Consider the following 22,763-nt stretch of genomic DNA (forward strand, 5'->3'; position numbering starts at 1 on the left):
CCAAGCGTATTGCTCGACTCAAGGCATGTGGTCGACAGTTTACTTCGTGATTTCGAACCGGTCGATTCATAGACGATTCCGAACGCTTCTCCGTGAACAAGGTGAAATAACAGAAGAATAGTTCGATCATTATGGGGGTACGCGTTAGGAGTATCAATGACAGTATCAGGCTCGAGTCCTCAACGAAAGGTAATTTATTTGAAATAATAAGGATTCGCGTTTTTCTACCTATGAGTTATATTGTACGTGTCCTGTACATTTTGCCACATTTGCCACATGTGGCTGCACAAGCCTGATAAATCGAAGTATTATTAGGAATCGATAGGGATCGATAGGAATTGGTAGGAGATAATAGAAACTTGAACAGTGCTCATGAACAGTGCTCATTACGTGTATCGGTATATTAGGGGAAGAAGGAACAAGTATATACAATAGAGCAAAGGATGTATAAATAATTAGACTGTGAATATTTATGCGCCTTTCGCAGGTGTAGAAATCTATATAATACACAGTGATGTGCAAAAGTTTCCAAGTAAATGGATCTTTCACTTTATATTCTGAGAGGAATACTTATTTTCAAGAAATTTATTATATCGCTATATAACAGGTGTTTGTTCGTTGTATTGTATTTTCTTTTACTTGTCGTGGCTTTATGCCCAAAGCCGGTTAAAATTCTCTTAGATCCCTTCTGGAACAAAAACTGAACAATTTGAAATACAAAGTACATATATATATATATATCTGTGTGTGTATATAAATATACAAAATATTCAAAGTACACGTTACAGCGTTTAGGAGATGAAATAAATTTTTGTTCAGACTCCTCTTTCCTATTTGTATTAAGAAAAATGTGAATTTTCGCGTAAATATTTAATCTAATTATAATACGACACGGTGCCAATCGTATGACACGTTGAAAATGAAAAGCTCGAAGTCAACTGCTCGGATTTCTTCCGTACTTTCTAAAAAATTACTCTAAACCCTGTGCGAATTCATTGGCGAAACTCAACAGGTGGCACGTCGCTTCTCTTTCGTTCGCATTCTTCCACGTAAGGCAAGGGACCGTGCAAAGGGCAAAATGTAGTTAAGCGTATGCGTGTAAAAAATTGTTCCGGTTTTTCTAGTTGGATACCTCGTTCCTCTCACAGTTGTAAAGCAAAAACTAGTTAAACCACGAGATCGAACTGTATCGGTATCGATGCTTTCTCTGGCTAGCTATTTGCTTTAAATCAACGTCGATGTACAGCGATTCGCGCTAATATTCCGCTGTTTCGTGGAATTCGAGGATCGTTCGAGCATCTCTCCGAAGCTAAACCGAACAACTTGGCATCCTGTTAATTTCTTAAATCTAATTTAATGATAATTTAATCGCCTAAGTATAAGCGATATTCCTTTATTCGATTAAAATTCGATTCTCAAGAAACAAATAATGCAGTCTATAGGTTTATTACATCGCAACAGGACGATTGATAAATAATACGAACAACAAATAACAATAAATTCCAATGTAAAAAGCAAATGTAAAAGAAGACAGCGTTCGCAAGATATATGTTTCCACTAATTACAAAATATTTGTTTCAATAAAGGAACAATTTGTTAACTGTCATAAACGAAAGTATATGATGTAATATCGTTACGAATTATCGTAAATCAACGTCCAGCTCCATTTTCTAAAATGATCAATCTCTTACGAGAGAATATTTCCATTAGATCTATGTAGGTTGACATAATAAAAAGAAAAAGTTAATCGGGTTAGTAGCAGAAAAGCATGCAAATATTTGCTCGTAATAAAATCATGGATACGCTATATGTACGTGTATGAGCATTAAAGATCGTGGTATTGGAGGAAGGATTGGCGCTGGTACGTACAGGTGCCGATAAAATCTCAGACTTTGTTAACTTGTCGTGATCGCACAAATTTAATAGCTGTTATACGATCAGGCTATTTAGGTTTCGACGAAAATTATTATCACGATCGTTGTAGCACTTAATGATAATGCGTAATAAGCGAAAGCATTTCAACGAAATACACGAAGTAAATATAAATATACCAATTACTTTCTTCGTTTAAGAGTAGGTTCGTAAAATCAAACAGAGACGTAAACCGTTCCGTTTATTAATGACACGTAACTTTTTACGTATTTGCTTATCTAGAACGTCGATATCAATGCGTTTTACTATACGCCTCTTGTATTTAATCACGGGGCGTTGAACACCATTTCCATTGGGAAAATACGTCACATATTACGGTCGTAATCTCTTTAATTTAATTTATCGTAATTGATACGTCGCGAATTCAATTGTGAAATAATCTGAATATCGATTGATTTTCTTCGGTACACGTGGTTTAAGTTTTCACGCAGTCAGGCTGTTAAGTTCGGAGAGAAGAAAATTACGCGATAGGGATAACAGCGACAAAGAGGTCTTTTCATGCCGTTTTTCACTTTTTCTCAATACGATCACGAACAAATAACATATTTATCATAAACGAGTTGTCGTTTCGAAACTATAGGAAGTAAATTTCTTTCGTAATCTTGCCGCCTGGCAAATTTACGTATCTGTGGAGACGATTATTTCATCAATCATCCGTGCTTTCTTATTATGCAGTTTTATCGCAAAACAAGTTGCAAATTTAATTTATACACTCCAGAATTCTTCGACACGATACCTTCTAACGTCTCCTACGATTCTATCCGAAATATAGATCGAATATGATCGAATGCGTTTCAAATTTCGATATACTTGCTCATCGATCTTTTTAGATGACTTCCAAACGATATGTATTCATTATTCTACAAGAAAATAACAAATATTGCTTTGGCCATTAGTTTCTCGTTAAATTGTTATTATATTTGCTTCTGTATGTTTCATATTTCTCACTAATTTGTTATCATGTTTCTTCGTAATGTGCCTTACTCATGCTGTTGTTATAAGTTCGAATACTTATAAGTGGTAGCAAACACGCGATAATGGTATCTTTGGAATAGTTTTAACATGAGATTCCCGTATGGAAGTCGTCTGGCTGGGTTTCAATGGACAGTCCCGACCCTTCCATTTACTGCAGTCGTCGAATGTGATCAGGGTGGCGTACGTGCCCGAAAAGACGTCATCCACAAGTTCTTCCCAGGAACGGAAGGCGCGCGGTGACGTCAATCGCGTCGAATCGTTAAATCTCTTATCCTCGTTTCCTATGTCCAAATGCGCATCTATCGCGTGAAAATCAAATACACCAGCAACGCTTGTTCATACGCGTGTGTTGCAACGATCGAACCTCGCGGTACTGTTGTTCGGTCGTTGACCGGAAATTTATGTAACTCGAGCAATTATCACCAGGTAGGCACGAAATGGTCTGTAAACTTTTTGAGCAATTCCTTTCCAGGTAGAAGATTCTTTTAATTCTCTTAGGTTCCACTAATTCGCATGGATACCATACGGAGTTCGCTTTCCGTTCATTAAAAAGAATATAATACTTGATATCTATCTGAGAATAAATTCTTAAGACTCCAGAAGATTGTTTTATACCAAGAAGGAGATAGCATATATATATATATATATATCAACAGTTTCTCGTTGCAGAATATAATTAGGCGAATGAATTATTCGAGATAACGTTCAGGAACGTATTTCGTGTTTCAGGAGAAGTGTCGTGGTCAACGACAGAGGAGCCTTTTACTCCCGAAGAAGAGGACGCGATAGTAACACTGGTGGTAGTGGTGATCGGTATCATAGTAGCTATAGTGGTACTGTTTTCAATGGGAATTTTCATCGATTGCAAACACCAGTACGTAAAAGTATCGAATATCGTTTCTTCTTTAACAATGTTTCAGCATAAGGTAGTGTTACTTGAGAAGACATTATGCAAAACAAATTAATAAAATAAACAACGAACAACTTAGGGATAAAGTAATATACGCATACCGAATTATCACGAAGTTGTTATTATACAAAGATTATAAAATTCAGAATATTCGTATCTGTCGGACAAATTTCCTACCTTTTTGACGAGTACAAGTTATATCCTCGTAGAGATCGAGGTGGCAGCGGATGAGCTGTGTAAGGCGTATTTCACTGTTTATCGCGTCACTAACGACGAGAAAAGTGGTCTATTTTCAAATGTAGATCGCTTAAGAATTGTTTATTACCGAATCTGCGAATTACAAGACAGATTGCTTATACAACGACGAGCAAAATTATCGGCGCACAAACCAAATTTTAGATTCGAATAGGAGCTTGCAGTTTCTTATGCGCGTGGTCTTTATGATAATCATTTTAAACAATAAATAATCTTGCAGGATCATTAAGAGTAATAAAACTATATAAAAAATATACATATACAAGGAATTAGTTTTGGCGAAAAGTTTCGATCAACTTAAAATTGTTACAGTAATGTCTTTATAATAAATAGTCTAGGAACGGTATAAGAACCGTCGTAGAAATTCTAATTAAACAAAAATTTCCTACTTCGTTACAAAGAATTATTCCGGATGAAGGCTCATAACTGTTTTAGGAAGTAAAATCGATGTTATAACTGTTTCCAACGCCTGCTTTCTATACTTTGCGAAAAATCGAATAAAACGTGCTCTGTTTCAGCAATTCACGCAGAAGTTGACAAAATAAGCTGGTCTGTGCTAATATTTTTTTTTTCATCGTTATATATACGTACACCTTGACCCAAATATTTTACCTACTCGAATAACCCTACGTCGTCTTATTACCGAGCTGCGCAGATATTTTTATGCAAATTCATATTTTTACGAATGTAGGAATAGCTTATTAGAAAAAAGTGGAACTTCCCCTTTTTCTACCGAATATCATAGAAAACTTTATACTTTCAGACATTTCGCATATTCTTCTATATCCCGCGCGTATTTACGTTTTCAAATTTCCTCGCGAATGTACAAGAATTCGGTGTACCCGTCGGCAAAATAAGGCAACGACCGATCATTTCATTTCGTTGCAGAAAGAAGAACGTTTTAAAGAAGAAGAAACTGAAATTGAAGATGCCACCGTTATCTCGAACGAGGAAGAGCGAAAAGGAGGACGCGAAATCTTTAGCAGCGGATATGTGCCCAACCGGTGCCAGTGACGCTGACTTAAGAACGCGCGATGCCATAGTCTGACACCTTTTGCGATACGTCCATCTCCAACGCGAATGACAGCCATTGGTAATCTTCATCGAACTTCGTCGTCAGATCGGGAGCAAGCGATTTTCAGGATAATGGCAGGTAACAATTATCAAAAATGGACGAAAAGAAATTTCGCGATACACCAGGACGACGTCGGTGTTCGCATTGATTAAACGCGGATGGAGCGGGCTTATCGTGCTTGGAGTGGGACGCGAGAAAATTTTGCAAACGGTGCGTAGCAATCGAAGAAGTTCATTGATCGTTCGACGTCATCCGCATAACTGTGATTTACATATTTCTATTTATCTTTCGATCGCATCGATCTCTTATCGTGGCTGCTCTGCAAAGCTTTCTCTCGCGAGGAGGAAACGTAAGAAACAATTTCTTAAAGAACTTTGAAGTCGATGATACGTTACACGTAGAATCTCGGTGATTGCTCGAATTACTAAATACTATTCGTTCGATCGTCTAATCTTGGAATCGTAAGATACGAAAAAATGCGAATTCGAACCCGTACGAAGGTATGTGCAGTGGCTCACGAAAGTATTCGAACACTAACAAACATCTTTTACTAATATAATATCACGTGCGTTATATGAAACATTTTGAAATTTCATTGGCGTCGTAATGATACTCTGCTATCATGATTATATCGATGAGGTTTAAAATAAAACCGAAAGAAAAATTACGAGATATTTTATACAAGTATATGTTTTACAGAGTTCACAGAGATTGACATAAATTTTAAACAGACAAATGTCTATTATAATGATAAGTCTAAATATTTAATCGGTCCTTTTTAACGCTTATTATATATTTAAGACTATTCATTAAGACTATTCATGCTGTATATTAATTTTTAAACAAACATATGTTTGCGGTAAATATCTTGACGATTGATATGATCTAGTTTGATATAATCATGACAATTGTGATTCATTAGACTGATAATAAAATTTCAAAATCACTAATATAATACATACGATATAATCATGGAAGTCTTTCTAGGATAAGCTTTAAAACAATTTTGCAAATCACTATGAACACATTTTATCGCCAATCGAATCGTACAGAGTCGAATAAAATTGTATGGAATACGAGTGTTTATATTCGTGCACTATCGTCAAGCGTTCTGCTAAGGTCTAGTCATTCGTTCGGCCTTGTAACAACACAGTAATTTCGTCGATGCTTCGTAAATCGATCAGTGATTAAGAAATTCGTCGGAAATATTGACGTTAATCACGAATACATTCCCTTATCAAATAATTGTACGATACCTGTTTACGCCAGAGTACTCAATAAAAATTGTATATTACTTTTAGACCAGTTATCTATTTATACGCATATTACGTGTACATACGGAAGGATAAATGTATATAAATCTATTGTCAAAAATAAATGATTTTATTATCTTGCACTTGTGTGGTCAGGCACATATACAATGATACAAGGACACAGTGGAAATCGTGTGATGTAAAACCTCATTGTCTTCGTAAAAGTCTTACGTAGAGATAAACTTTTATCAAAACGCATTCTTATCGAATTACACCAACGTTTAATAAAAAGACATTGCCTGCTTATCGTGCAATCTGAATGAACATGTATAACGGTTTGTTATTTCGAGTCAACGAGAGCATATATATATATATATATATATCATCTGAATCCGTATCTATGAAAATATAAAAATATTGGTTGATAATAAAACCGTATTATGCGAATCACAGTCTAATTGGAAATGCGATTGGCATCGTCTTGTTTGTTTTTTCCAGGTTCCTGCGTTATTGCTTATATTTCTAAGACCGAATCGATCTTGACCCATTAAATCAACTTTGCTTTTCATCCTGGAATGCGTCACCACATACGGCCAAGGACCATTGCCAAAAGAGCCATTCGAACGTAGACACCGTTTTCAGCCTGCCGGAAGTACGCGGCACGTGGGTCCGTGTCAAATTCTGTACTGATTTCGTTCACTCGTGGCAAGGGATGCATCACTACCATCCTCCTCTTCGCGCGAGACATCAATTGCGGAGTTATTACGAAATGACCGCAAACCTGTAAAAATACGAGCATTTAATAAGTTAGCGAGCGTGACACGACGTTTCGTTTTGTTCCAAAATAACGCTTTTAATGCCCCGTACAGATTAATTCAGTAAGTAACTTATTTATTGCTACCTGAATTATTCCTCTAAATCTCTACTCTTATCCCCGTTAATCGAACGTCTTGCATTTTTATTATGTTTATGATTAGATACTAGAATCGTATTACTGGAATTTAAAAGACTCGAATTTAATTAAGTTTACTAATCCGAACGATACTTCGTGATTTCTAATGCTCTGACGAGATACACAAATCTCACGACTAAAGAAATATCTCTTCGTGCAAGAAACTTAATCTTATGAACGCTCTATTATCTTTCTCTTCTTTAAGTAACAACTAATAAGTTTATCTTGATAACAAGGCCTTGATCGAGGTCGCATTTAATAATCGAATTGTCTTGCAAGATTAACGATAGATACGGAACAGGGATCGCTGTAGATGTACTGTAGGTGAAACTGCAGCTGGAAGATTAACGCGGTATTACGGTTTGCATGTTTCAATCGTGGACATTTTATGTAATGCTCGTTTCTGACCAATTATTTTATCTGCCTTTTATATAATTCCTACACAGAAACTAGTCTAAGCTAAGTAGCTCTCGGTTTCGAGTTAGCGCGAGCGTCTCTAATTTATCGTATCCAGTCAAACCATGTAAAAGGCAACTAGTGTCGGGATTACAAATCTTTCCTCGCATATCCCTAAAGATCCTTTCGATACGTAGCATGGGATACGTGGAGAAACTAAGCTTTGGCGGAAACAAGGCAACAGGTGTGAATGTAGGACACCTGAATCCAACCTTCCAATACCGAATCCCACGCTGATTTCGTACGTTGGATTTTTATCTAGCGACCTTTTTTAGTTAAAACTTTCATTACGTGATTACTTACTTTATTATACTCTTCTTGTGTGGCGAAACGTTCTCTCTGAATGCGTGTCATGTAAAGGACATCCGTGTCGGGAAGAGCGTCCTCGAGGGTGCTGAATTGTTCCTGCGTTATTCCGCGTTCGTACACGTACTTCACCACGTGGTCAGGCATACCAAGGCCAGGAGGGCACACGTAACGAAGTTCAACATTGTACAAGGTCAACAATCTGTAACACGAAGCGATTGTTGGAAGGTTATCGCTGATTGAAACGTAAATCGAATGGATTAATAATAGATTCGTAAAATTTACGCGCGACGTCTCACCTTGACAGCGAATGGACTGTTCTACCATGTTTCAAATCGCCCACCATAGTGATCGTTAAGCCATTCACGGTACCGATCTCGTCTCTTATCGTAAAAATATCGAGTAACGCTTGAGTTGGGTGTTCCCCAACACCGTCGCCGGCGTTCAATAAAGGTTTTCTGCAGTGTTGTGCAGCTCTCTGAACACGAAGCATTTATAATAATAAGCGCATTTATTTCCAAATAACTTAAACCGAAGGAGACTGAAATAATTTAAGTTCGAATAGAATACGTGGAAAATAGAAGATTAACTTACTGAAACGGCGCCAGGTTCAGGATGTCGAAGAACCACTACGTCCGCATAGCCTGCCATCACCGCTACCGAATCTGTAACAAATCATCGTGTCAAACTCATCGTAGAACGAGCTCCAACCTTCGCTCTTTATCACGCGTGATCGCAAACCTTCCAAACTTTCTCCTTTCTTTACCGACGACGTTGAACCATCCATATATATCACTCGACCTCCGAGTCGTTCCATCGCAGACGCGAAGCTGCAAGATGTTCTCGTACTGGCTTCGTAGAAGATGGACGCCATCACCTTTCCCTGTGCAGAACCGATAATCAACGTAAGATTATCGTCAAAGCGATGGGACGAATTAGGCTCGATGCAAGGTGCATGATGCTCGATGCAGCGATGCGAGCGTGTTCTGTCGCACGTACGTTCCATACACGTTTCAGCAATCCATCGTATTATGTAGGGAGATGATACTTTATCATTCGTTGAATTACACGTGGCAGAATTGATATCTATTCGCGGGTAGGTATACATGATTGATACATCCGGCCAAGAACGATGTTTCGTCGCTGTATGAACATTGCTCCCTGTACAGTAAGAGTTCTGTCACGCGTATCGCGATACGCATAGAATGAATACCGAATGCTCATTATCGTCTATTAGAGTGACAGTGTCCATACATCGTTCGCACATCACTAGACTGCGCATTTTTATGCATTTACGCGAAATTCGAAAGCGTAAACACGCACAGAATGCATATGATATGTAAAAATATACAAGATATCGAAAGTATGATATACGAAGAATATTTAGCGATTGAAATAAATTTTTGTTTAGATTCTATTTCTTGAACATCCGCACAATCGGCTCATCATGGTATCGCAAATTCATGGAACCATTCAGCATTGAGAATGTTACGTACGATTCGATAAGATCTATTAGGATTGCTAAGAAGTTGCTCAGATAGCGTATGAAAATATCTCTTTTCTTCTCTTATATTATTGATTTTCCTGCTCTCCTTTTTTTATAGCAATTTTTTTATCTAGAAACCAAAGAGATAAAGCTTCGACCTCGTTCGCTTGCGTTTCACATTCAAGAAGATATTATTTAAAAAATCACCTGTCTTAGTATAGGATAGGATAGGATAGGATCTTAGTTTCGAAATTACGCCTGCGTTCTTACCCGTAGAATGTGATCCAAATGTCGTTCTTTCCTAACAGCGCCGCGAAGAATTTCCGCATAATTGAAAATGTCTTTCAGCAATTCTTTGTTGAAGATGTCCACGGTCAAGATATTATGTCCAATTATATTGTGACTAACGTGAGTCGTGGAAATCGTCGACACAGAAGTCAATAAAAGATTCGGATTACTGTCGCTCTTGTATTTCGTCGCGTTGCTAATAGGAAGCGGCGAGATGGTGCGTTGCTGAACCGTTTGAAGCTTCGTGTGCTCGCGGGAATCTACGTCCACGGCAAAGTGAACGTTCGACACCTTGTGCGATATCGGTTGCAACAGATGTCCGTATGATTCTGAAACGAATAAACGAAAAATGAAGAAATCGTTTGAAATTTCGCTACGGAACAAAGTAATCTGTACCGTTCGTCGCTCGGAAGATAGCATTTATAACAATATGCCCATTCTTAGCCATTAAAGCAAAGAATAATCCTTCGTTAGCTTCAACATATCTTAGAATATGAAAACAACTCTAGATAGGACGTTTTAACTAAGCAGAGTAGAGCATTCTTTCCAAAAGCGTTTCTCCAGGCATAAGACGCGTAATACTTCCATCGAAACGGATTTCCATACCATTTTGTTCTTCCTCCGACATGTCCGTTATCATCCGTTCGTTGTACTTTTCGTAATTCGGCGACAAAAGCCCATCCAACGCCGAATTAGGTCGACTGTGAGATATTACATCAACGACCGGAGCATTCATAATCGTTTGCGCTTTCATCTTCGCTTGCATCTCTCTGATATCTTGGCCAAAACCAGGATTCACCAGAACTTGGCCTTCGACGTAGGCGACTTCTCCACGAAGCACTACGCGATGAACCGATCCACGAACTTTCATCCCTGCGAAAGGTGTCCATTTTGACTTGCTGAAAGGCATCGCTTCCGGTATCACCCATTCATCGTCAAGGTCGACCTCGATGTAAGTATTCGGCTGATCCGGCAGATTGAAGATCTTCTTTGGATTTTTATACAGTTTGTCTACCATATCCTGAAAAGATTTTTTCTTACGCTCGGTATTGATCGACAAAGATTATAACGAATTTTCTCCAACAAGATACGAATACCTCTTATCTCGTAATAATGGAACATTAAAAAAGAATGTGTTCATACGATATTACGTACCCCGATAGAGATCTCGAGTTATTATCGTAAAGCTTTTAAGATGGATTTCGATTACCTCTATTGTTAATTTTCCTTCGTGAACTGCAGTGAGCAAAAGCGGAAGCATCGTCTCGAGTCCAGGAAAACCGGGTGGCGGTTTCTCGCCCGATTTCTCTTGCGCGGTATGCGGCGCTTGAATATGGAAAACGCGCGATTAACAAAACTATTTCTTCGAATAGAACCTCTTCAAAATATCGCACATCTAATATGTACAAGTGATCTCCACGTAATTTAACGCACTTTTCCAATAACTAATCGACTTTGTAATCCGACACTTATAAGAATTATCAGTCCCTAGATCAAAAGATTTTTTACAACGAAGCTGTTACAACTTTTTCGTTTACAGATTCATCGAAGGCCATTTATGCGTTAAGAAATTATCTCGGTGAAACGGATGACTTAAATTTGCGTTACAAATTGCATTTTTTTTTTTTTTTTTTTTTAATAGAATAGTAAGACAATATCAGAGAAGACGCTAATAAAATAAAACAAACCATGATCTGTTGCGAAACAATCGATTATATCCAAATTGTCCCAAAGGGCTTGTTGATCTTCTTTGGTCCCCAACAATGGCCTCACCTGACCTCGACCAGCACCTATACGCCCAAGATCTTCCTCGCATAGGAATAAGTGATGAGGACACACTTCGCAAGTAACAGCCATTCCCTGATAAAAATATGTATATGGAAAATGTAATTAAGAAACGTATAAAAATTGTCCCGATAATCATCAGAGTAATGTCTTACACCTTCGGATCGTTTGATGTTCGTATAGTTAGAAAATTGTCCTCTATCTTGAAATTCACATACTTTTTTTTTACTGATTTCTATCTCTTTCTGACAGATCTCGATAATGATAATGGCAGTCATGATATATTATTTTTGATACGTAGAAATAATAAATAAGTTGGTAAAAATAGCTTACTTTTTCCTTGGCTGCGCGTATTATTTGAATCTCTTCCTTCCGAGCTACATGACACACGTGAATCGGTCTGTTATGCAAACCAGCCAGTAAAAGAACCGCAGCTGTTGTTTGGCCCTCGGCATGAACGCAAAGGGGATATTTCTTTGTCCAATTTTGGAAATGCTGAAATCAACGAAACTATGGATAACCGAAGAATCATATCTAGGAATCGTACGTGAAAAGTACAGAATCTCTGCGCGTATAATTTTTCATATGAATCCGATCCACGAGACTTGACTTACCTTAACCCACACCGTGAGATCGGTCAATCGAAGAGTCGTGAACGTCTCGTTAAGATACATTTTAAGACCAGCTGCTAATGGAGCTAATTCGCTTGTTATATCGTGATTATCGGACGAGGCACCAACGTAAATCGCATAGTCGCATCTAGCGTTCAAAACTGCACGCTGCCAGACAAAAAGAATACACGCGTTCCATTCGTATTAAATTTATGAGATTTCTAGAGGAAGTACATCACTCTGATTAATATCGAAAACAATACATCAGCAACTATGGGGCGCGTTTTGCAGAATTTCCTATTTTTCCGTTTCTTTCTATTAATGGAAATTAATGAAACATTATAAGTATAACAAACTATTCTCGGTGACGTAAAATTCGTAGAAAACGTAGTTCAAGATATACCTTCGAGATTTGAAAAAAATCGGACACGTACGTCCGAGTACTTGGCTGTAGCTAGGTCAAAGAACAGAATTTCAATAAAAATATAAGATAAGTTTTGCGATAACATTCTCCTCTAATCTGTTTCCTTATAGCATATTTATTCTTACAACCTTGTCAGTGCTTCGATATCTGATAAATCGACTTTTGACATAATATTGCATATATATATATATATATAAAAATTCCAGGAAACTGAAAGGAAAAGAAAAGGATTTGGATTTTTTTTCTTTAAATCGTCAGAGTGGTGTATTCCCTTGGCACGGAGAGGAAGTCGATATTATTTTCTTACTTCTTTGGCCAGGGCAAAGGATTGATGATCGATCACAGCAGGATTTGTGTTAGGCATCGCCAAGATCATCGTGATACCGCCAGCGAGAGCAGCGGCGGTACAAGAAGCAAAATCTTCTTTGTAAACAGCTCCAGGATCGCGTGTGTGTACGTGAATGTCGATTAAACCAGGAAGTTTAATCATCGTACGCGATGACATGCAATCCGTATGAGTCTTCATACGAGGCGCACGTCCACCGAGCATTCTCATAGCCTACGCAATAGAAGAAGCAACGTTCATTGTTACGTCAGTTGTCGATGACTGTATCAATTATATCGTTGTACAAGCATTCATAAATATTCAGAAATAATCGTGAATTTCTAATAATCTGACTACGGATATTTATGAAAAATTCATATTTTCATGAATATAATTAACACTAAAATGGACTAGAATAAAGTTTTTTTTTTTTTATTGTTTATTGTTTTTCACGATTCCAAAGAAACACAGCTTATCGTGGTGCAATAAGTAGCTGCTTTAAGTAAAACTATAAGATTATGAGATTTAGATAAGCAGTAGTGAAAAGATATTCGTAGAAATTATCGATAATTGTTATTTAAATACTTTTGCGAGTCACGCGTATTTCAATTTCTATTGTTTAATTCATATATAATAACACCGTGACAGAAATATTGTTACAGATATACGATGTAAACGTGTAAGTATCTGTTTGAATCAAACATTAAGAATATTTTTCATGTTTCATTAATCCGTAAGATTCGTTTGATATCGTGACTACAGTTATTCGGCGATAAGACACAGAATGTGTTAAAAATGAGTTCTAAGAGATTTAAGAACCGGTAACACTGAACGAACGGAGCGAAGCTAACATAGGGTCTAAAACCAATGTTTTTATAATCAACTATTATTATTTACGAGCATTTGATATGGTTACGATATTCCAATTTTTATATTTCAATTCTTTTTTTTTTTATCGTTTTAAATACATCTGTAACTGGATCAAATCTCCTTAAATTCTATTTCCACGTTCGTAGATATTTATAAAAATATATTTGCATAAATATATTACAAATTCGTTGTTTTAAAAGAGAATCGAAGATCGTCGTTTTTATACAGAAAAGCATATTTAGTCAGCGATATGTTCGTTATTTCGTCTTGCGACTCGCTGCAAATGAATTATCGCTTGAAAGTGTTTGCCCGTTTGTTAAACGATTTCAATCTGTGTATCAAATCCAGTTACAAGGAGAGAATACTGAAAGTTTCTACTTACCTCGACGAGTAATTTCGCGCATTTAACATCTGTAATCAAAGGAACGGAATAGTCGACGGCAAGTCTTCTGGTTCTGTAACCATGCGTCATAAAATTGGAAACACGACGCACCCCGCCGGTTCTCATTGGCAAATTAATGACGAGATCGAATTGTTTCTTCGAAAGGAAATCAGCCAAGTGTCGAAGTTCACTGGGGCTGGAATCTTCGTCGACAGTGATATTCTCGAAAGTCCATTGAACAGGTTCCACCTATTTTTTAAAAACATTTATTAGTTCCTTTATTCAGTCGGATTATTGTTTTCTTGCAAACTTTTTTTTGCCCAATAAATTCTTCTTATCGCATTCTTGAGATAGGTATTTTAACGTATCTATGCGACGATAAACTTAAAATACATACCACGAGTTACACCGAATTTCTGAAACGATATCGAATTGTGATAAGCGAATATTATATCAGAGTTAGAAATGTATATACTTCAGCGGGAATTTAAGCACATATATCAATATGAAAAATACATGGTATCCACTGTTTAAGATTGACGAATATATTCAATAAAATCTATCAGAATTCATTCGCAATTATTCCGATCGGCACTTTATCCGGCATTAAGATTAGATATATCAATCTTCCTCTTAGTATATTTTTATCTATGACACTTATCGCATTATATATAATAAAACGTTTTTATTAAAATATCTTGTATTTTGGAATAATACGAGTCATTCGACCGATTTTTTTTATATACAACTACCCCTAATAGCTATTAGGACACGTGTAAGTTACGTTTACTGAAAAACTCTAGAAAACTTTTGTCGTATTTCATCGTAATATAAATTTATTCCGCTTTTATGCATACGTGTGTTACATATGTTGTAATAAATATAGGCACAGGAGAAATTTTGCATAATTTCGGTTACTTCAAGTAATTAGGAAATAAACGTAGCGGAAACAATTCACTAAACGTGTGGCTCTCCTTGATTAAACTCTCCTATCTTAGCATTTTTCTCGATATACACGTTGAAGTATTTGAAAATTCCCCTATCCTATCGTTTACAGGTTGTTACGGGAAGATGGCTAAATATTTGAAATTGAATGTAAAAAAAGAACAACGATTAGAAGAGAAGACCTGCGAAGGTCTTCATTTTTCTTCGGTTTCGAGGACGATGATCGTTTGGAAATTGTGAGAAAATACGAACGATCTAAGATCACGATATGTTTGTTTCGACTTGTTAACACCCTTGGTCTTTGAAATGTTGAAAAATCATTGTCCAATCATAGCGCGCGTATGATATAAGAAAGTCGTGACATTGTTGGGTAGGAAACCCGTTCGCGCTCAGCTTACTTGTCGATAGCCGATAGCGAGCGATTAAACCTATTCTGTTGTCTGTTGATAACGATAGCTAAGTATTTATCGGCAGTGGTACCTCACGATTGGATTATTGTCTCATCGACGAGTGAATACGTGTTCTTTGCGGGCTTATATGCGTCATGATCGCGGACGTTGATTCTCCGTTAAAGTGTCAGAATCAACGAATAACGTTTTGTCGTCGGGCAAGGTGACGGAAGGAAGTTTCTAGTTACAATAAACAATCGTTTTAGAGAGTAATTTCTGTGAGAATTAAAAATGGGGAACTCTAATCAGAAGATGAAACGGAAGTTACGGGGGAAAGGAAACAGGAAGCGTGGCAGCAACGACAACTTTCAAAGTAGCGAGAACTCGACTACAAAAAGCGAGGAATACAACGATCAGGAATTGATGATTTTGAGGAGATCTATCGAAAGGAATCCAGAGATGTTCGTATTGAACAATCTCATGATGTGCGTCCAATTCTTTGGAAATTACGAAGAGTAAGATATCATTTTAAGGTTCGCGTGCTAATTGTGTTACGCTACCGTTCTCAAGTATCTGGACATCGGCTGCAATTCGCAACTTTATCCAGCCGTTGTCCTCTTATTTATACTAATCAACGTTAATTATCGTTTCCATCGATGTCCGCTACCTGTATACGATCGACTCGAGACACAAGTGGAAACGAAGGAGCTCATTACGGAACCGGAAGTTAAGCTCACCGAGACGCGTGCGTGCAGTGTATGAAACGTGGATGTGCGTTGTTTCACATATTTTTGCTATTTTATGAATAGTAGCAAAATTTAACAGAAATGGTTTTACACTGGTCGCCGCCTTGAAGCGTACAGCAAACGAATAAATACCTCACACAGCACATCGCAAACAGCAAGCTTTACATTCACAGCGCGATAGGAATAATATTCTAAAAAAAATGACCAATCTTTTGACTTATTACCGAATGAAGATTGATCGATTGGTTAAACAACCAATTAAATAACTCGCTGATACAATTAAATATAATTCTTCTGTGACGTAATTAAAGATATTTTTATAAGAATTACATAACACGGAGAATATTCTGTTTAAAAACAAAAAAAAAAAAAATAAAAAAAATGGGAACGTTCGCACACCTGGAGAAGTGTTCCTGTTACGAACCCTTCAAATATATTAAACGGTTTTATTTAAGAGAAAGCATATTTTATATATTTTTAACATTATCGTTTATATGTACGTTTTGCAGAACGTAAATCGCAAAGCCGGAAGGCAAGAGCAAATAAAGATACGTAAAAGATATATTTCACGTATTCGCAATAATGCAGAAAGTGTACAGATACTCGTGAACAGTAGCGTATATGTTGAAAAAATATTCTTCCGAATAATCGAACAAATAAGCGAATCTTTAGTTCTCGATCGGTGCCACGATTACGACAAACTCGATAACTTTAACTGGTGATAATGCGATTTTATCAGTGGTTAAACAGAAAATAAAATCTTATACATAGTGATGTTTTTCAGAGAAATCAAGCACGTAAAGGAAACTATGGCATCTTCGCGCGAGATGGAAATGAACAAACGTTTGCCTCCTCAAAAGCACGTGCTGCTTCCGGACATTCTTCAGGAACACATCGCTCGTCACCTCGGTTTCACTTCCATGCGACAATCCTTTAGACCAACCATCGAACCTTTGCAGCCGGTTCGAATTTACACGGTTCACGATAACATTGATATCATGGAAGAAGGTTATCCGTCACACTATAGTAATGTGAACGATACAACTGTATATAACATATTGTTGAAACCAACGAACCAACAAGGTAGGTGACGATACGTGGCGTAGTCTGGTTATAAGGTAAAATACTCGAGGGGTAAACAAAATTGCGTTTACATTGTCGCAGGTTATGTGCAACTGCAGGTTCTCGACAACTTTATAGCGTCGAGGAAAGCAACGAGAGAAGACGACGTGGACCTAACGTCGATAGCAGAGGACGACGACGAGCTATACAGCGATGGTAGCATTTACGGTCCAAAATCTCGATCGAATTTATCTGTCCACTCGGTCAATTCTAGCAAATCTAAACTAGAGATGCTTAAAAACTCTAACTTCAAGCATACGAGATCTTTGCCTAATCTGTGTGACGAGGAAGTCGAGAATGAAAGCTTTTTACATTCCAATCGTAGTAGGAAAATTACAGAGGAGCCTGATTACGACAACGGGTCCTCCGATGCGGAAGAAAGAAAACGTTCGAACAAAAGACCACAGACGAAGGAGGAATTATTGAATCGAGGGAGTCGTCGATGGGAGAAACAAGTGCAGCGACAAAAGATCCAAGGACCTAACAATCAAGATCCCACGAGCAGCAACAGTTCTGGATATCGATCCGACAATTACGCATATAGCAGCGATAGCAGTTGCAATCCGAGTCGGAACTCCAAATTCTCTCAGAGCTCTAGCTACGACGAGCTGGACGAATGTTGGATAACGAGCGGAGAGTTTCCGCGTCGTTGTTTCAAGAAAGTCACGTATACGGCCGATGGGAATCTCTACGATCCGAAAACAGAGAAGATGCAGAAGTTGGATCATAAACAGCAAAGAATTAAAATGGCCTTGAGCCGGTACAACTATAATTTGTTTTATATAAGCAGCACCGAGTTTATGAAACACTTTATGAAAGTGTTTGTACATCGGTTGGGAGAGTCGTTGAATTTTGATCAGGAATCCGTGGACGATACCAGACGAGAAGGATGCGTGCTCTATTGTGACAAAATCATGATCGGCAAAACGTTGAAGCACAGTACAGTGGAACAATACGAGATCATCCCTGCAATTTGGTTGGAGTGGCCTATCTGCGCTCAAGAATGGCTGGAGAGGACACGACATACCTGGCCAAATAACAGCGACGTGGAGAAGGTTAAAGACTTTGGATGCTACGTCGTTCCGGAAGGCTTCGTGCCGAGGAATGGAAATAGCAATCTCATCGAGGATCTGCAATGGCAGCTCACGTTCCCGGCAGCCGAAAGATACCTTGAAACCTGCATGACACAGGCCCAAGTACAAGTGTATTTGATCGCTCTGATGCTTCACAAGACTTTCCTCAGACCTATTTTTGATACTATGTTCGGTCTAACCACCGCTCACATCAGGCACAAATTATTCTGGTTGATCGAAGAGAACGCTAACCCGTCGAAATGGCCAGATAGTAGATTGGGAGAGTGTTTGTTAATGCTTCTGAATTCTCTGTATCACAACATTAGTCAAAACGAACCTAAGCTTAACGATTACTTCATCAAAAATAGGAATCTCTTTCAAAGGATACCCTGTGAACATTTGCTGCACACGCAGAAGCAATTGAAACGTATCACAGAGAATCCGATAATGTACGTTTTTCATGCAATGGAAAATATTCGATACAGTAACGATTTCTTCCCGCGGTTGGACTACGAGATGTTACTGAAGATATTGACGGCTGACACGTTGACGTTGGTCAATCCGAAACTGACTCAACACGTTGCGAATTCGATGTATCAAACGTACGAAGATCCTACCGAGCAAAATGAAAAATACGATATGAAAGGCTTTTGGGACACGTCGAAGAAACAAGGACACAAATCATCCGTCAAGTTGGTCACCAATAGGTCGTTAATTGTCCCTCGCAAAGCCAGCGACTCTATCATCGAAATCGCTGTAAGATCTATTTTATGATAAGCTGTTTCTACAGACGCTTTTATCTAAAATACTCGCCATCGAATACACATATTCTATTTCGACGACGTACGTAACTCGTTGTAACGTGTTCGAGTCATACATATGTATATCACGAAATATCTTTTTCCTCTAAATTATTATTGATCAAGGACTCTTTCACCTCAAGGCACTCTTTCGAAAAAGATTTGACTGACAACGTAATTAATACTTTTCGCTGTATATTCGATAAGGAACAATACTATTCATTTATTTGTGTTCCGCAATACTTAATCTTATCTGTCAATGATATAGGATGATCTCTGGATTATAGAGAAACTATTACTCTATTTGTCTCCATTTTTTTACAGACTCGTTGCGCCGACTTGGAGGGGCCGAGGTTGTGCATTCTTTTAGGCTTCTTCATACGGCATTTCATCCAAATTGCCGAACGATGTAATCAGTATCAAGCACATCGACAGAAAAAGATGTACCTTGATCACGCGGACAGACTATCCATATTACTTTTCGAGCGACAAAGATATACGGAAGATGCGCTAGCTTATCGCGACAAGATCAAAATTGTCAGGAAGAAAGTAGCTGTTACGAAACCAGGAAACCAACCGCCAGATACCCCGGAGAGAAATCCAAAGAAACCCATATACGTTGGATCGTTGAACAATCGTTTCACGCAAGACTCAAATTCGTCGAATCAAGTTCGCCAAAAATTCATTGAGCCAATTCCTAGGCCGAGCGTGAAATTGCCGCAAAAACAAGTTAATGTTCAAGATGTTAAAGTAATCGTTCATGAAAGGCATTACGAAGAACCGAACGAATTAAATTTAGAAGTTACGAATGATAAGGTGGCCGCTCAAAGTTCAATAAGCGAAAATCATGTGTCAAAATTGGAAATGGACGAACCTCGACCAAACAAACCGACTCTTCGTCTCCAAAAACTTTCAGGAAGTGAATCCACGTACATTTAGAAGCGAGCATGCACAACCAATTCCTTCGTTACCTAATAAATTTCTCAACCTTTTTGCAAGTAATCTGTAATTTATTGTTATTTAATGTTATTTATACTTACAGATGATTGGACGCGATTCTTAATTGCTTATCTAGAAAAATTAATCGCATAAGTAGAACTCCATTTATCTGGACTTAATTGGAGAACGGAAAGTTTACTTAGGGTATCCCAGGTTTCTTTGAACCAAATGATGTTAGTGTATTGTATAAGTACAACTATAACAAATAAACGAACCTCTCGGTTGTTAAACCGATCAGCTACACTTTTTCTCAATTTCTCAATTTCATTACATAAGTATACACGATTAACGTTCAATTCTCAAGAAACAGTTCACTTATTTTCATAAGTTTATTCGTAGCAACACGATTGCGCACAAACAATAGTAAATTCTAAAGTGAATTTTCTAATTGGGATTTTCAATATCGTCGCTTATGATTTTATGTGGTGTATTTTTATTTTTATCCACAGAATAAGGTAGCTACGTTTTGCGATAAAGAACCTGGGACACACTTTGTAATTAGAGTTCACCAATTTTCTCCACTGCCTATTCGTCTTATTTGTTACGTTATGATTGATTACGTCCAGATTAATGGTTTAATCGGCGATTTGTTTAACACTTACGCTGCTATCTTTTATGCATATGTTGCGTCCATCGATCGTTCCGGTAATATTACTAACTCAACTATGTAATTTTAGTCTTCGTTAGATATTGTAATGATACTACTTAGTCATTTGTATATTTTTGACCGCGATTCATTCAAATAATCTAGAAGTTACTTCTAATAGAATTTTCATATTTGCAGAAGAGAAATTCAACTTTAGTAACAGCTAAAGTGTTAATCAAATATTAACTACGATTCCTTTCTAATAAGGAGATTTCTATTATAGCAGGCAGGGTAAACGTGATAAAATGACGTTTAATACACTCGCTGATGCTAAAATATAGCTCCAGTTTTTTGAAACTACAGTTTTTTGTCATTAGGAATGACTTAACTTTAACTTTCGAATATTATCGTTTTGTTATAACGTTTTGTATAAGTTTTGTATAAGATTAGGAGCAAATTTAAACCAAGTTAAAAATTTCTAAGTTAAGTAATCTAACTCTGAATTCTTACAGTTCTCAGCGGTTTAACGATATCAGATAAGAGATAATTAATAATGTAGATCAATGTGGAATAACGTAGATCATATCTATCGTTTCTCTTTGTATATTTCACAGTGAACACGCGACAGTTGCGTTAAAGGCATTAGAATTAAACGATTAAAGCGACGCAACGTATGCATTAATTGTAACGAAAATATCGAACTATTAGCGCTTAGTATTAAGTTTTAGGAAATTCTTTTAAGTCAACCTTAACACACGTTCGTATGAATTGTAACTGTAAATATTTAAATATATATTTTAAGTTTCTAATAGAGAATACTCATTACCTCTACTCCGTGCTCTGTGTAGAAATCTGCGGTCCCCATGCTGGCGTATAATTTATAACCCATCTTGTGAAGACTACGAATAGAAGGTAACAGTTCCATTTTGTGCTGTAATCAAGAACCACGCTGGGACATTGCGGTAATCGTTGATAAAATCTCTACGTGGCAGAATGAAATACCTTGAAACTTCCGATCGAGAGCAAGATGCCTTTCTGTGGTATATGAAAACCGGTACTCATCATTCCCTTCAAGTAAGCCTCGTACCGATTGTCTCCGAAACAGGCGACTTCCCCTGTGGATACCATCTCAACTCCTAACATTACGTCGGCACCTATTCAATCGTAAAGCGTTATTCTTCAGGTTCATATTATGAGAAAGCATATCTTAACGTGCCGCAGGAACCATAAGGCTTTTTCATTTGGTTTGTTGCATGTAGGAAATACAAGCCACTTATTGAAAAAATAATTTTTTAAAAAAGGATTTCAGAAAGTAAAAGATGGCTATAAATCGATATAGACGTGGAATATCTAGGCAAAAGCTAGTAAGCGATATTCAATTGGAAACAGCGAAGAATAAACGCAAAATATTCCGTGCATAGTCTTGCAGGAACAATATACCGTGGCAAGATACTTTGTTCGTGGCGTTGCACGAACGACATCGTTAAAGACGACAAGCTATGCGCTTACCAGCAAGACGCGAGAAAGAAAATTGTGGCACTTTAACGCCGACTTTGCCACATCCAGCAAGTACGTCCACTGGATCTACAGGCTCGCCGACGATCAATCGCGTAGCCATAGCTACGAAATTATGATCCAGAGTTTTCGACACGAACGGGAAAGATCTTGATACTCTAACGTTGCACTCGATGACCTTCAGCTCGTTGTCCTGTCGACAAAAGATACGTCACCATTTATTTTTCTTCCTCAACATTTCCATATTCCCTCGAGGAATTGACTATAAATACCGCCGAATGAATATCGTCGAGTCTATCGCCG

General features: G+C 37.6%; 3 protein-coding genes across 4 annotated transcripts in view; 2 read left to right on the forward strand and 1 right to left on the reverse strand.

Annotated features, from left to right (window-relative positions):
• LOC139991469 (uncharacterized) lies at nucleotides 1-6,543 on the forward strand. The gene is made up of 3 exons (XM_072011549.1): nucleotides 1-189; nucleotides 3,637-3,781; nucleotides 4,961-6,543. Exons 1-3 carry the CDS (start codon nucleotides 132-134, stop codon nucleotides 5,118-5,120), a joined length of 363 nt encoding a protein of 120 aa, XP_071867650.1. The 5' UTR covers nucleotides 1-131; the 3' UTR covers nucleotides 5,121-6,543.
• Nucleotides 6,512-22,763, reverse strand: part of Rudimentary (carbamoyl-phosphate synthetase 2, aspartate transcarbamylase, and dihydroorotase rudimentary) — a 22,868-nt gene continuing 6,616 nt past the window's right edge. The window contains exons 11-26 of one of the 2 annotated variants that reach the window (XM_072011528.1): nucleotides 22,455-22,653; nucleotides 21,948-22,099; nucleotides 21,772-21,876; nucleotides 14,286-14,534; nucleotides 13,016-13,267; nucleotides 12,288-12,452; nucleotides 12,007-12,168; nucleotides 11,577-11,748; nucleotides 11,099-11,214; nucleotides 10,495-10,909; nucleotides 9,871-10,217; nucleotides 8,856-8,997; nucleotides 8,709-8,779; nucleotides 8,414-8,592; nucleotides 8,112-8,316; nucleotides 6,512-7,181 (exon numbers count right to left, since the gene is read on the reverse strand). In XM_072011528.1, the coding sequence (XP_071867629.1) occupies nucleotides 6,981-7,181; nucleotides 8,112-8,316; nucleotides 8,414-8,592; nucleotides 8,709-8,779; nucleotides 8,856-8,997; nucleotides 9,871-10,217; nucleotides 10,495-10,909; nucleotides 11,099-11,214; nucleotides 11,577-11,748; nucleotides 12,007-12,168; nucleotides 12,288-12,452; nucleotides 13,016-13,267; nucleotides 14,286-14,534; nucleotides 21,772-21,876; nucleotides 21,948-22,099; nucleotides 22,455-22,653 (3,132 nt within the window). In that variant the 3' untranslated portion in view covers nucleotides 6,512-6,980. Of the gene's footprint in view, nucleotides 7,182-8,111; nucleotides 8,317-8,413; nucleotides 8,593-8,708; nucleotides 8,780-8,855; nucleotides 8,998-9,870; nucleotides 10,218-10,284; nucleotides 10,374-10,494; nucleotides 10,910-11,098; nucleotides 11,215-11,576; nucleotides 11,749-12,006; nucleotides 12,169-12,287; nucleotides 12,453-13,015; nucleotides 13,268-14,285; nucleotides 14,535-21,771; nucleotides 21,877-21,947; nucleotides 22,100-22,454; nucleotides 22,654-22,763 lie in introns of those variants that run through there. The other variant, XR_011800849.1, reaches the window with a different exon arrangement.
• On the forward strand, nucleotides 15,732-22,530 carry LOC139991463 (uncharacterized). The gene is made up of 4 exons (XM_072011531.1): nucleotides 15,732-16,134; nucleotides 17,150-17,448; nucleotides 17,530-19,316; nucleotides 19,685-22,530. Exons 1-4 carry the CDS (start codon nucleotides 15,911-15,913, stop codon nucleotides 20,297-20,299), a joined length of 2,925 nt encoding a protein of 974 aa, XP_071867632.1. The 5' UTR covers nucleotides 15,732-15,910; the 3' UTR covers nucleotides 20,300-22,530.

This window comes from Bombus fervidus, chromosome 10, assembly GCF_041682495.2.
Source record: "Bombus fervidus isolate BK054 chromosome 10, iyBomFerv1, whole genome shotgun sequence".
In the NCBI taxonomy this organism is placed as follows: domain Eukaryota; kingdom Metazoa; phylum Arthropoda; class Insecta; order Hymenoptera; family Apidae; genus Bombus; species Bombus fervidus.

What these genes read in the sequence shown, in the direction of transcription:
- LOC139991463 (XM_072011531.1), top strand. Translation starts at nt 15,911, where the DNA reads ATGGGGAACTCTAATCAGAAGATGAAACGGAAGTTACGGGGGAAAGGA. An exon ending in TTCTTTGGAAATTACGAAGA is followed by an intron (nt 16,135 to 17,149) that starts GTAAGATATCAT and finishes GATGTTTTTCAG; the next exon opens with AGAAATCAAGCACGTAAAGG. An exon ending in GAAACCAACGAACCAACAAG is followed by an intron (nt 17,449 to 17,529) that starts GTAGGTGACGAT and finishes ACATTGTCGCAG; the next exon opens with GTTATGTGCAACTGCAGGTT.
- LOC139991469 (XM_072011549.1), top strand. Translation starts at nt 132, where the DNA reads ATGGGGGTACGCGTTAGGAGTATCAATGACAGTATCAGGCTCGAGTCC. An exon ending in GCTCGAGTCCTCAACGAAAG is followed by an intron (nt 190 to 3,636) that starts GTAATTTATTTG and finishes TTCGTGTTTCAG; the next exon opens with GAGAAGTGTCGTGGTCAACG. An exon ending in TTCATCGATTGCAAACACCA is followed by an intron (nt 3,782 to 4,960) that starts GTACGTAAAAGT and finishes ATTTCGTTGCAG; the next exon opens with AAAGAAGAACGTTTTAAAGA.